Below are 15,071 nucleotides of genomic sequence, written 5' to 3'. Positions count from 1 at the left end.
AGTGATGAGCCATCCTCCAATCGAGTGGGCCTCGTCGCGGACTTCCGAGAGGATAGCTTGAGACTCATCAGGTAAGTCCGGAATTAGAGGGGACACTTTTTCCATGAGCCACTGTATGTACGCGCCCATGCATGCGTTGTAATTTGCCACTCTCATGCCCAACGCCGAAGAGAAGTAAGCCTTCTTAGCTAAGGCGTCAACCTTCTTAGCTTCCTTGTCGGATGGCATCAAGGAAGCCTTCGGGGTGGACGCACATTGCGAGCCCTCTACAATGGCTGAACTTTGTTTGGGGTGTCCAAACAGCCAAGACGGAGTCGGCGGTGAAATCCTATAGAGGGACTCGACCTTCCTGTTGTTGGATGCCGTGGATGCAGGGGCCTCCCAAGAGCGCCTGGCCAACTTCTCCAAGGAGGGAAGAAAAGGTATTGCCGGTGGGGTAGGCAATCGACCATGGACCCGTCTCTCAATCGGGTCCGAGGCTTCCTCTTCAGTTTGAGAGATCTTAATGTCCAGAGCATTGCCCATTTTGATGACGTGCTCCGCAAAGGTTCGGACGTCGTCGGACGGGGAAACTGCCCCCGGTTGGGCAAAGTCCTGGTTGGCCGGCTGGTAGTCATCGTCCCGGGAAGAGAGTGAGTCGTGTCTCGGGCGATAACGGGCCTGGGAAGCTGTTTCCTCATCAGATTCGAGGTTCACGACATCCGGGTCAGCAGCGGCCTCTACTCGGTGGGGTGAAAATGCAGACACTCTGGAGGGTCTGGAAGAGGCTCTTGGTCTGGGTCTCCGGTCCCGATGCTCGAGGAGAGACTCTACATCCTCTTGAGGGACTAGTCTGTAATACCTCCCCGTTTCAGAATCGTAGTAGTACTCCGGCTGAGGGTCTCTGGGTGGAGACGGAGACACAACCCGACGTGTGCGGGTAGGCATCGGAGTCGGGGAGCGACGGTCATCCCTGGAGCCCGCAGGAGAAGCCGGTTCCGAGAGGAGTTGAACAGCTTCCTCGGAAGCATGACGGAAGGTAGGCAGAGGTCGGGATCCCGAAGCCAGATCACGAGGACGGTCCCCACGGCTGGAATCTGTGACGTGCGACCCGGAGGTCGAGGTCTTTGCCTTCTTGGCCGCCAGGCGCGGGTCTGATGGTCGGGAGTCGGCATCCGACGGCCTACGGTCGGCATCCGAGTGCCTGCGTACCGTGTCGGAACGGACCTCCGGGCGGACCTGTCGAGTGTCGTCCTGGCTTCGGTCCAGGGACAGATGTCGTCTAGACGGTTGACGGTCGTCGTCCAAAGAGGAAGATCGGGGTCTTTTAGATGAGACGTGGACTCCAGTTGGAGACTTAGCCGCTCCCGGAGACTTCAAAGTCTTAACAGACGAAGGCCTCGAAGCGGAACCCGACTTCGGAGTGGTAGAAGTGGGCGCCTTCGGGGCAGAGGAGCTCGAGGCAGAACCCTTATGGGAGCTCGAGTCCTTATCGGTGGTCCGGCTCTCCTTAGGGATTTTCTTATGTTTCTTGTCCTTCTTGGGAGGCTTGGGGACGGGTTCAATCGGGCCCTGGGGTTCAGACAGGCCATCCCCGGAGGGGGCCGGCGGGTCAACCGGTGGCGGCTGAGTCGGAGTCTCGGCAAGGGTCGGCAGGGGGGTCGCGGCCGAAGATGAAGCTCCCACGGAAGACATTGCCCCCGAGGTGAAGACTTTAGTGTAAATAGCAGCCTTCAACCTGGTCTCCCGATTTTTCCTCGCTTGAGGGGTTAGAGACTTGCACAAGGCGCAAGAAGCCGGAACGTGAGTCTCTCCCAAGCACAGAAGGCAGGAGGAATGGGGATCCTGGCCGGGAATCTTACCCCCACAAACGGAGCACTTCTTAAAGGGCACTGATGGCATGATCCGGGGAGCGAAGTCAGACGGTCCGGGTCGGCAACGAGCGAGGAAACAAGTCCGAGGGAGAGGCAAATGCGAGGTCAAACACAGTCCGGGTCTAAATGCCAAAATCAGATCGAGGGCTAGGCAGAGAAGAGTCAAAAAACGGTCCGAGGTCAATTTTTCCAGTGATTCCTTTCTAAAGCAGAGAGCGAAGTTCCCAGTGGCAGCTAACGCGGCGGAAAAAAGGAACTGGGGAAAAGAGCGGGAACGGAGGTTTTATAGGGGATGGGCGGGGTTACCGCCAAAAAGTTTCAGCATGTTGCAAAGTGTACTTTGCCTAGTGATTCCAGAAGTTTCCGAAGGCACTGCGCAGGCGCAGTACAACCCATTTGTATGATTCGCAGAGACCACGAAGAAGAAAAACCAGGTTCTTTTAACTCCGGAGGGATGTCACGCAGTCTAGCTGCTGCGGCATCCCTCCAGAGTTAAAATGGGTGCCTGCAGGCCACCGTTTCTTGGCGGTCTGTACTGCGCCTCAGTCATATAACAAGAACGATATTTAGGCACCACACTAACCAAAGTTCAACAGGATAAGAATGAGCTTCAACAAGACCTCCCTTCCCTATCTTTCCTCTCATCCATTTTCTTTTCCCCTTCGAGTTCAACTAGATTAAAAAAGTGGCTTGGTTTTAATGATGGTTTGTCTAAAACAAGCCAACTTCAAACTATGGTCTAGCCAAAAAGTTTGGGAACCTCTCTAGCGAGACATCCAGAACCGGCCTGTAGGGTATCATTACCAGCCTTTCAGGCCACAAAGTAACAGCCTATTATGGGCTTTAAACTATGATAGCATATGGGGCAGAATTTGGTAGAAGCAGTGGGATTCAATGGAAATACAGGTACATCATTGCATTCCGGCCTATGTGTTTTGTTGTATTACTTTTTCAGACATTATTTGGAAACTGAGAATATGAATAATTGACATTTTAGACAAATGTGCTGTATACACTACTTTGAAAAGCATGTCTTTGGAAGATAATGCAATTGTACATAACATTTTTAAAGTAACAGTGAAATCTTCATGACTTATTCAGAAGGAAGTGCCACTGAATTCAATATGTCTTACCTTCAGATTCTGTTTCTGGGAGGGATGGTGGAATATTAAGAAGAAGAAGAAGAAGAAGAAGAAGAAGAAGAAGAAGAAGAAGAAGAAGAACTTCTACTACAGGGTACAGGATTACAGGATAGATAAATAAATTTAAACAAAGTAGTGATAGCCATCCTGCAAAGGCTAATCCTATCTCATAACCTTTTTGGAGTTCTCTGAGTGTGTCAGCAAGCATGTGGACGTGGTTACAATAACTGAACCTTTTCAGCGTAGAAAAATGGTATGTAAGGTGAAGCCATGACAAGCCAGTATAAACGGATGTACGGTGTGGAAAAAATGAATGGGGAGACATTTTCCTCCCTCTCCCATAATACTAAAACTCTGGTTCACCCAATTAAAACAAATGGTGGAACATTCAAAGCAGACAAAAGAAAGCATGCCTTTCTTACTTGCTTACTTGCTAATTAGCTTACTTGCTGTTCACCGCTATGATCTTTGGAATAGCGGTATATAAATAAAACAAATTATTATTATTATTATTCACACTGCGCATGGAATCTGATGCACAAAACACAATGATGGCCACCAAACTGAACAGCTTAACATGTGGATTAGATAAATTTGTGGAGGCTATTAATGGTTTTTAGTTATGACAGCTATATGACTTCCAGCATTGAGGCATCTCAATACCAATTCCTGCAGAACATGAGAGAGAGGGTACTGTTTCTTTCATGTTTGGCTTGTGCGATCCTCAGAGGCATTTGGCTGGCCACCATTGGAAGAGAATGCTTAGACAGGCGTTTGGTCTAATCCTTCACAGATCTTATGACTTATTTACTTTTTAAAAATACAGTAAGTCAATCATTACAACAGTGAAACTAATAAAAGACCACCCTGAAAAAGCGGTTCCTACAAGTAATAATACAGACACTGACCTGTAATGAGTTCCCGCACTTCCATGTCATTTGTCTTCCGCAGTAACCTGATCAAAGCTGGGATCCCGTCACAATTCTTTATTGCCACTTTGTTTTCATTATCCTTTCCATAAGATATGTTTCTGAGAGCCCCACAAGCTTTGCGGTGCACCTCTGGCTTTGGGTGGTCTAGCAGGCCCACCAGGATTGGGATCCCCTTGAGGTGTCTCACATCCTTCTTAATTTTATCATTCTCATAGCAGAGGTGCTGGAGGTATGCTGCTGCATTGGACTTGACTGGGTCAATGGGGTGGCTGAGCATGGCAATGACTTCCGGGAGGTCAGGGTCCCGCCACCGTGGGTCTTTGCGGATGCTGTCGATGGAAGGAGAGCGCTTGCCCAGGCGGTCAATGCTGGCCATGCTTCCTCTTTCAGGCTGCGCCAAGGGGGCGGCATAACTACCATGCAGGTAGGGGATCCTCTCGTCAACAATCTCAGTCTCAATAGGATCCTCATAGCCCCTGCTAAGAGAGTAAAAAGAAGAAAAACAATAGACTGCATTCTCACTTCAGAATTTTAAGCATTGTAAACACTGTATGCTAAAATTCAAAGATATAGCCATTTTAGTCTGAAGAATCAGAGATCTTGTAGCACCTTTGAGACCAACTGAAAGAAAGAAGTTGGCAGCATGAGCTTTCATAGACTAATGTCTACTTCCTCAGATGCATTTGGACCAAACGCATTTGAGGAAGAAGACATTAGTCTATGAAAGTTCATGCTGCCAACTTCTTTCTTTCAGTTAACCTCAAAGGTGCGACAAGATCTCTCTACATATCGTATGCTACATAAGTCATCCGAGTATTTGAGCAGGCTACTCCTCTCTCTAATATTTCAGACCCAATTTGACTTTTTTGCACTGTTTCTATGCACTACTGTTTTAAACAGTTTTTATAAGTAACTGGTATACTGAGTAACTGGCATACTGCGCTAAGACCCCAGTTCTCTTACAAAGTCCACCAGTAGTGACACCTGCCCTGGTGCCTGGTCCTATGAGACATCATTTGAAACTTCCCACAATGCTTTGAATATAGCGCTGCTCCAAGACAGTGTTGGTAACTCAAATGGCTGTTCACTGCTTTCAATTTTTTTTTTATTAATTTGCTACTTTTTCTTTCACTGTAATTTACCTTTTCTGTCTTTCCCCTCCGAGATCTTGCCCATGCAGTTTAATGGTGAAAGATGCAGACAACAATTAGGGAATGTTCAAGTGTCAAACAGGAGGAGGAAACACACAGAGTGCAAAAGCCTGGAAACATAGCTCTCATTTCCAGGGACTGAGGTCTGGATGTGTGTGTATGGGCCTCCATACCGCCTGTCGACTTATGGAGACCCCATGAATTTCAGAGGGTTTTTTTAAGGCAAGGAAAAGTCAAGAGGTGGTTTTGCCAGTTCCTTCCTCTGAAATAGAGCCTCCAGAATCTGGTATTTGTTGGAGGTCCCCCATCCAAGTACAGCTGGCCCTCCACATTTGCAGCTTTCACTTTTGTGGCTTTGACTACTTGTGGATTTGAGTAATATGTTCTCTCTAGGAATCACTAGGTATTCAAATGAAACTCTGCTAGAGTTGTGCTGGAGAACCTAGACGTTCCTAGAAAAAAAAACATCTCTCTAATTAGTTTTTTTGTGAATTTTTCGGGCTATATGGCCATGTTATAGAAGAGTTTATTCCTGACGTCTCGCCAGCATCTCTGGCTGGCATCTTTAGAGATTTCTCTAAAGATGCCAGCCACAGATGCTGACAAAACGTCAGGAATAAACTCTTCTAGAACATGGCCACATCGCCCGAAAAACCCACAAAGAACTATGGATGCTGAAGATGAAGCCTTCGACTTCACATCTCTCTAATTATTTGTAGGCTGTCCAGCACAGTTCTATGACTAACATTGGTCAGATGCTGACCATAAAGTTGCACTGGAGGACCTGGAGATTCCTAAAGAGTTGTCCTCTCTGGTAAAAAGAATGACAGTTTTTTTTATCTAGGGTTTTCCCACATTCACAGGGGTCCTTCACCCCTAACCGCAGCGAATGTGAAGGGACCCTGCTTGGCTTCCAAGGTCGAGACAGGATCTCGTTCCTTTAGGGTATTTAGGCAGGTCAATACTTGGGATTTTTCTCTCCCTCCCCACTAATAATGCCTACAAAATGGAATCCAATGGAATCTTTCCAGGGAAGTCGTAATTTATCCTGGATGTTAGGGGGAAATAATGAGGTGAGGTCAGGACAATGGCCTCCAGTTAAAAGTTGTTAGTTCGTAGAGCTATCACCCTCTAAGCCAGTGGTTCTCAACCTTCCTAATGCCACCACCCTTTAATACAGTTCCTCATGTTGTGGTGACCCTCAACCGATGATCTTGGTTCCTAAGACCATCAGAAATATGTGTTTTCCAATGGTCTCAGGCAACCCGTGTGAAAGGGTTGTTCGACCCCCAAAGGGGTTGAGACCCACAGGTTGAGAACTGATGCTCTAGGGCATCATGAGGGTACAAAGCTGCATTATCAGTGGCCTATCTAACTCAGTATTTTGAATTCTGGTAGGCAGCAGTTTTCTAGCCACAGGTCTTTCCAAACCCTAATTACTTGCATCTTTGAACTAGAGATATGAAGAACAGAAACCAGGGTCCTCTGTATGCAACGCCTGTGTGGTTTTCACTGAGCTTGGGTCCCTCCCCTGGTTATACATCTCAACACATTTTTGACACACACCGATACTCACCATTCATACAGTGAATTCCCAATGCCACACATACCTGCATTCTGTCTGTCACTTACTCCCTTTCTTTTGGGGCTAACTATGGCCCCGTACAGACGGACCAAAATAAGGCTGCTTCAGATCACTTTGGAGGTATGCTGTTTACATGATGCATGCCTCCTGAGAGTCCGGAAGCCACTCCAAAGCCATGCTGCAGTCCTAAGGACTGACCCTATGTGTCCCCAGTTACTCAGGGGCTCATTCCTTCTCCTTCAGTTATTTCAGCTCCTGACTAACCCCAGGATCATATAAGCAAATCAGAGCCAGATCCAAATGAAGGGGTTATCATCTCCGGATGATTAATCCCCTAAATTAGTCTCTTGTGGCACAATTGAAACATGTGTTATCAAACACTTCCACTATTGGATTACTTTTCAATACGAGATAAAATGATAAATAGGAAGCCTGAAGAACTTGAAATGAAAGAAAGACGGGAAGGAAAAACACTGAGGCACTTTTATTGGTATGTGTATTGAAATATGTATAATTCATTAATTTTTAGGGCTGCAATTTACAACGTCTCAACAGCTATTACGTCTGCTTTTATGCGGGAGAGCTGTTTCCATTCTTCAGCACAAAGAAAGATAATGTTCAATTCATACCAATATTTTCCCTTCTAAAACACAATGATAATGAATGCCAAAAGCTTCAGGATTTGGCTTTTGTCTCCTCATATGTAAACGTAACCATGTGCTTCATTCTTCTTCCCAATGGTGTTGGCATCAGTTCCAGGAAGAACCAACCTGTGGCCAAAGTATGTCCTCTCATAATCCCATGAATTCTATGAATCATAGAAGTTGGAAGAGACCACAAAGGCCATCCAGTCCAACCCCATTCTGCCATGCAGGAACTCCCAATCAAAGCATCCCTGAGAGATCACCATCTAGCCTCTGTTTAAAGACCTCCAAGGAGGGAGACTCCACCATACTCTGAAGAAGTGTGTTCCACTGTCAAACAGCTTTTACTGTCAAGAAGTTCTTCCTAATGTTGAGGTGGAATCTCTTTTCCTGGAGCTTGCATCCATTGTTCCAGGTCCTGTTCATAGCCCGAAAAACCCACAAAAAACTATAGTTTGTATCTTCCTTCTACACTGGCAAAGGGATTCACTCCTCCACCAGATCTGAAGCAGCAGACTAATTCAGCAGGCCAAGACAGGTTATGTGGCTTACATCACATACAAAAGAGAGTGAGAGAGAGAAAGTTCAGGAAAAACAGCCTGATGGCTGCCACCGTCTCCTCAAAGCATCTGCTACATCAGGCCATTGCCTCACTCTGCTTAATGCAGGGCTAGGCAACCTTTTTAAGCCGGGGGCCGGGTTGCTGTCCCTCAGACAACTGGGGGGGCCAAAGCCAAAAAATAAATAATTTAATATTTTTTTTAAAAAAAAATATTTAAATAAATAAACCGGGACAAATGTAGGACAACATTTTCAAATGGAAAACACTTCTTTTAAAAAATGGAGGACACGCAAAAAAAATTGCTGATTTTTTAAAAAATGTTAATATAAATGCATGTTTCGGAGACTTCTATAGACATTTGCCCCCCTTGCCCGCCGCTTGCCCCCCCTTGCCTGCCGCTTGCCCCCCCCTTGCCCGCCTCCTCCTGGTAGGCCAAAGGCCCCACGCCCTCATGCGAGAGGCCAAAGGCTCCGGCGGCAATTGGCGGCAGGACCGGGCTGGGGCCGGTCCCAAGGCCTTGATCTGGCCCGCGGGCCGCAGGTTGCCTACCCCTGGCTTAATGGTAGGGCTGGCTATGTTCTAGAAGAGTTTATTCCTGACATTTTGCCAGCATCTGTGGCTGGCATCTTCAGAGAATGCTGGCATGGAAGAGAGTTGGGTATTTATATATACTGTGTGACTCTGGGTTTGGAGGATCTGATTTCCATGTTAACCTGTGTATTGTTCTGGTGTTGAATGGCAAGGCCTGGGGTGGGAGCATATGCAAAGAGGATTAATGATCATTGGCCTGGGACAGAAACGCCTGAAAAGGGCAGCCTGCCGGCAGCCTTTTATCCTCCAGAGGGAAGCCGCAGCCGCCAAACTGTGCGGCTTCCCTCTGGAGGAAAAAGAACCCGAGAAAAGTGGGTTCTTTTTAAGCCACAGGGCCAGTGTAACAAGTGCGCCACTGGTGCACTCGTTAAGTAAGAGCCGCGTGGTAATGTGCAGATGCCACACAGCGCTTACATAACAATGGTGGTGCCTGTATACACAGGGTGCCTGTACGTTCTAGGGTTAGGGACCCTGTGGTTGCTGCATGGTCCCTAGCCCTAGAATCGGCACTGGTACGCCGCTTTATGGCAGTATGTATTGTCTGCTGGGAAAACCCCTGATCCTGGGTGGTTTTTCATTTGCATTTGCTGAGGCCTTATTTTGCTGTTTTTCAGGGCTGGTAGCCAAACTTAAGGGATTCTTCTTTCCTGTTGAAGTTGTCCAGGCGTTTGTGGATTCAAACTGCCAGTACATGGACTGGAGAGGGGATGCCATCTTGCCCTTCAGAATGGGAAGCAAAATGTCCCTGCATTGTGTTCAGAGCAAGACAAGCAATGGTTCAACTGATGCAATTGCTCCATGCCTCTCACTAGTTAGAAATTCAGCAGAGAAAGCAAAAGATGCAGCTTGCTTCCTCTTCTTCCACAGTCTCTCCCTCAACCTAGTTTCCTAGTTTATGTGCTACTTGAATAACTGAATAAAAATTCCTCGGATCAGGCTGTTAGACACAGAAGTTGCAGGGCTGGAAATGGATTCACACATAAAGCTTTCTGTGTTGCTCTCTCTTGCACTTTGTATCTTTAAGTGGAGGTTGAGTCTCCCTTATCTGGAATTCCAAATTATTCTGAAATCCAAAACTGTCCCCATAAGTGGCTGAGAAAGTGACACCTTTACCTTCTGATGATTCAGTGTACACAAACTTTGTTTCATGCACAACGTTATTAAAAAATACTGTGTATAAAATTAGCTTCAGGCTATGTGTATCAGGTGTATACGAAACGTAAATTAATTTTGTGACTAGACTTGGGTCTCCAAGATGTCTCCTTATGTAGATACAAATATTCCAAATAAGAGCCAGTAGGGTGTAGAGGTTTGAACACTGGACAATGACTCTGGAGTGCAGAGTTCAAATCCCTGCCTGGCCATGGAAACCCACTTGGTGACTTTGGGCAAGTCATGCTCTCTCAGCCTCAGAGCAACGGCAAACACCCTCCGAAGCAACGTTCCAAGAAAACTCCATGATAGGGTTTGTCTTAAGGATCATCATAAGTCAGAAACAACTTGAACACACACAACAAAAACAAAATATCCCAAATTACAAAAAACTCCAAAATCCAAAACACTTCTGGTCCCAAGCACACACAGGGAGAGAAACCTTACTGCTAGAGAAGTGGGATGAATGAATGGCAACCCTCCCTTTTACTGGTTCATGTGCTTCATCTCCAACTTTTTTGGTGACGGGGGAATTCATAAGTTTTCTGGGTACATATTAGGATCCTGGTAATCCCGGCTTCCCTTTATCAGTGTTTCTAGAGCACATGACTGTTTACAGATGCTTGAAAACATGAAGGCAAAACCATCAAAGGGATCAAGATAAGGATGAAGAAAATAATTTGGGGTTTCAACTCTCCTATAGAATCTCTGCTTTATTTATTAACTATTTGTTTTAACTATATCCTGCTTTCCTCCCAGCAAGGACCAGATAGCTTACAAGAGAAATTAAAACAAAATACAGTTAAAATCAATCATGCACCCTTAAGACTCTGAAGATGCAAGATCCCATCTGATCTTGGAAGTTAAAGAGGGTCAGCCCTAGTGAGCACTGATTCCTTCAGGAAAAGACAGGATATAAATAAATTATATTATTATATATTATTATTACTCGGATGGGAGACCACAAATGAATACCTCATGCTGTAGTCTATATTTCAGAGGAAAAAACTGGCAAAACCACCTCTAACTTTATGAAATGAATGGGATTGCCATAGGTCAACAGGTGACGTGAAGGCACAAACACACAATCTATAGATCAAGATGTCTAAATACAATGACATACTGAAACTTTCCCCTCGCTGGAATGCAGAGCTTTGACAGGTTAACTTTTTTAGTACAAACCAACATGAGGAATTCTAGGAATTGTAGTATTAAAAAGGAACTCGTCCAAGCTTTGTTAGATGATGCAATGATTTCAAACAAGCTTACGGAATACTAAACGGAACATGACCATCAACTCTAGCTTATCATCTGCATACATGAAAGGAAATGCCATTAAAGACCTCCGTCCCACAACCACCATTTTTGCACCTACCAGTAGCATTTTTTAACCATCCAGACATGGCCTGGAGGAATCCAATAGCCATGTAGATAGCTCTCCATCATCAGATCAAGGGCAGCATATTGACAAGGGAACATATAGCCCTTGGAGTCAGAAGCGATGCTGGCTTAGCAGTGCCTGGAGTTACTATAACCTACTGCTCTGTGATTAAATGGTACCTAAGGCTGTCTTTGTTTGGACTTTGCTCCTGCTAACCAAAGCCTGTGTCAATGAGCCCATTATAGTAAAACAAACAGGATTACTGACCCCATCACCATTCAGTTAGTTCTTATAGGCACTCACCTTCAAAGAAGATTAACAATCTGAAACCATTTCCCAGGAAGCTACGAAAAAACACAGAGTAACCAAGAAGGAGGTTCTCGGTTCTGAATGTAGCTTTCCCTTTCCAATTACTCCAATAGTCTACATGGAAAGTGGGCATATGTTTTTAATGTGTTATGACAAGGGCCATGGTCAACCACACAGTTTAAAGTTTACTACACTCTGGGTATGAGTATGCGAGAGCTGCTGTCTACTTACACCCTCCGTTATCTTGAATATGAGTTTTCACCATTTTGTCCACTTTAGAGGTAAACTGGACATAAAGTGCCACTGATAGTCCTGATGAGGAATCTGGTGCTCAAAATTCTGCAGCATAGACTCCAACCATACATGGAGAGAGAAATTCCAGAGGTGCAAGAAGGATTCAGAAAAGGAAGGGGCATTAGAGACCACACTGCAAACATGCGATGGCTAATGGAGCGCATCAAAGAATTCTAAAAAAGAATCAGCATGTGTTTTATAAGCTACAGCAATGCATTTGATTGTATAGATCATGGAAAGCTATGGAACACACTCAAAGATATGGGGGTGCCATTACATCATCAGATAGTCCTGATGAGGAATCTGAACCAAGGACAAGAGGCCACCGTCAGAACAGAATTCAGAGAAACAGAGTGGTTCTCAATAGGCAAAGGGGTCAGGCAAGGCTGCATCCTATCACCTTACTTGTTTAACTTACATGCTGAAAACCTGATAAGAAAAGCAGAATTAGCATCAGAAAAAGGAGGAGTGAAGACAGGAGGAAGCAACATTAACAGACTAAGATATGCAGACGACACCATAATATTAGCAGAAGACATTCGGGAACTGAAACAGTGAATAAGGAAGGTAAAAGATGAAAGTGCAAAGGCAGTTCTGATGCTGAACACAAATAAAACAAAAAGAATGACCACAGAAGAAATACACAAATTCAGTCTAGATGAGAAAACTGAAATAATTAAATTATTCCCATATCTAGGATCAAACATTGACCAGAATGCAGACTGCAATCAAGAAACAAAAAGAAGCCTAGGAATAGGAAAGGCAGCTATGAAAGAACTGGAAGAGCAAAGACATGCAACTGTGCACTAAAGTCAGAATTCGTTCAGACCACTGTATTCCCCATCATCCCCATGTACGGATGTAAGAGCTGGATAGTGAAGGAAGCAGACTGAAAGAAAATCAACTCATCTGAAATGTCGTGCTGGAGAAGAGGACTTCTATACCAGAAAAGATTCTAGAGCAGATCATTAAACAGAAAGTCTGTGAACATCTAGAAAGCTATGCCGTAATCACAAAAAGTCAACATGGGTTTCAGAGAAAGAAGTCATGCCAGACAAACCTGATCTCTTTTTTGATAAAATTACCAGCTTGTTAGATGAAGGGAATGCTGTGGATATAGTATATCTTGATTTCAGTAAGGCCTTTGACAAAGTTCCCTATGACATTCTTGCAAACAAGCTTGTAAAATGTGGGCTAGACAAGGCAACTGTTACATGGATTTGTAACTGGTTGACTGACCGAACCCAAAGGGTGCTCAAGAATGGCTCCTTTTCATCCTGGAGAGAACTGACCAGTGGGGTCCCACAGGGCTCTGTCCTGGGCCCAGTGCTATTCAACATCTTTAACTTGGAGGACAAAATTGGGGGCATACTTATCAAATTTGCAGATGACACCAAACTAGCGGGAGTAGCTAATATCCCAGAGGACAGGATCAAAATTGAAGATGACCTGAATAGACTAGAAAGCTGGGCCATAGCTAACAAAATGAAATTCAACACAGAGAAATGTAAGGTACTGCACTTAGGGCGGAAAAACAAAAAGCACAGATATAGGATGGAGGACACCTGGCTGAATGAAACTACATGTGAAAGGGATCTGGGAGTCCAAGTAGACCACAAGTTGAACATGTGTCAACAGTGCGACACAGCAGCTAAAAAGGCCAATGCAATTTAAGACTGCATCAATAAAAGCATAGTGTCTAAATCAAGGGAGGTAATAGTGCCACTATATTTTGCTTTGGTCAGGCCCCACCTGGAATAGTGTGTCCAGTTCTGGGCACCACAATTTAAAAAGGACATTGAGAAACTGGAGCATGTCCAAAGGAGAGCGACTAAAATGGTGAAGGGTCTGGAAGTCATGCCCTACAAAGAACGACTTAGGGAGATGGGGATGTTTAGCCTGGAGAAGAGAAGGTTAAGAGATGATATGATAGGCCTGTTTAAATATTTGAAGGGATATCATATTGAGGAGGGAGCAAGCTTGTTTTCTGCTGCTCCAGAGACTAGGACCCGGAACAATGGATACCCTTTCCCTCCACCACTCCCTTCTCCTTCTGTGTCTTGTCTTTTTAGATTGTAAGCCCGAGGGCAGGGAATCGTCTAACTAAAAGATTGTATGTACAGCGCTGTGTAAATTTACAGCGCTTCATAAATAAAGGTTAATAATAATAATAATAATAATAATAATAATAATGCAAGCTACAGCAAAAGAGATTCCACCTCAACATTAGGAAGAACTTCCTGACAGTAAGGGCTGTATGGCAGTGGAACACACTCCTTCCTCGGAGTGTAAGGGAATCTCCCTCCTTGGAGGTCTTTAAACAGAGGCTGGATGGCCATCTGTCAGGGGTGCTTTGATTTGGATTTCCTGCATGGCAGAATGGGGTTGGACGTGATGGCCCTTGCGGTCTCTTCCAACTCTATTACTCTATGATTCTATGATTCTATTACCCACAGCATGGGAAATCTTAAACTGTTGATTGACTATGACCCTTGTGAGCTCTAGGGTTTCCTTGTTGGTCATCCCTTGTTCCCTGTGACATCAACATTTGTGGGTTTCCTAGTTTTTGCACAGGATTCTTCCCATTGCAATGCACAGGATTCTTCCCATTGAAATGACTCTATTAAGGGTTAGTTGGCAGTCGGATAAATGGCAGTAACCATGATGGCTGATGAAAAGGAACTGGGCTTCAATGGTCATGCTTGGCTTATATGAGTGCAAGCAAGGGCGTGGGGTTTCTGCCAAAACACGGCTCTAAAAGTTTTCAAAGATCTCCGCACAGGAACAGAGCAACCCATATGTGTGAGTCACAGACACCACAAAGAAGAAGCTCATACAACGAAAGAAACAAATAGAACAAGTCTACCAAAACACTGGATATGTTAGCTCAGCTGGGCAATTCAAGAAGCAAACCATGCAAAATGATTCAATGGCCTTCCTGCTAGTAGAAGGTAGATATATTCATTATCAAAACACTGCAGAGAAAAAAAAAGAGGACTTTACCTTAAGGACTGAAAAAGAAACAAATGGAAATATCATTGCATAAAAGCTGGAGGGTTGGGGAATGCAGAGGCAGGATCAAGAACAAGGATTCACACACGGCCAAAAGAAAAGAATGATAGTTTGTTTATTTTTAGCTCTCTGGGTGGAGATGAGGAATATTACGAGGGAGATAGATGGGCTCCAGGGTTGAACAAATGCATATTGTAGAGCAGGCAGGAGTGAGAGAGGATGAAGGATTCTTGGCAACGCTTGGAAAGAAGATGAAGAAATATGACTGCAGAAAAGACATCCCTATAAAAACACATAGTGAATGTGACAGGAGGGAGAGAAAGAAATAGGAAAAGATCTAAGCTGAAAGTGAAGCACCGAGACAGTAAATCTGGGAAGAGGTGGAGGGGAAGGTGATGATATGTTAGAGCTTCACAGCTATTTGGGAAGAGAGTCAGGGTTAGATACATCTCTGAACAACGGC

The 15,071-nt window shown here is 44.9% G+C and overlaps 1 protein-coding gene across 10 annotated transcripts in view; it reads right to left on the bottom strand.

Moving 5' to 3' along the window:
• ARVCF (ARVCF delta catenin family member) overlaps nucleotides 1-15,071 on the bottom strand; it is a 602,431-nt gene that overhangs the window by 160,058 nt on the left and 427,302 nt on the right. For 7 of the 10 annotated variants that reach the window (XM_089490084.1, XM_089490092.1, XM_089490085.1 and 4 more), the window contains one exon: nucleotides 3,904-4,406. In XM_089490084.1, coding sequence (XP_089346210.1) covers nucleotides 3,904-4,406 — 503 coding nt within the window. The remainder of the gene's footprint in view (nucleotides 1-3,903; nucleotides 4,407-15,071) is intronic. The other 3 variants (XM_089490086.1, XM_089490087.1, XM_089490090.1) reach the window with 1 other exon arrangement.

Source organism: Sceloporus occidentalis, unplaced genomic scaffold (assembly GCF_023333645.1).
Source record: "Sceloporus occidentalis isolate IW3139 unplaced genomic scaffold, rSceOcc1.0.p SCAF_41, whole genome shotgun sequence".
Classification (NCBI taxonomy): Eukaryota; Metazoa; Chordata; class Lepidosauria; order Squamata; family Phrynosomatidae; genus Sceloporus; species Sceloporus occidentalis.
Note: the sequence above shows the minus strand (reverse complement) of the source record. Positions and strands in the feature narration are given on the sequence as shown.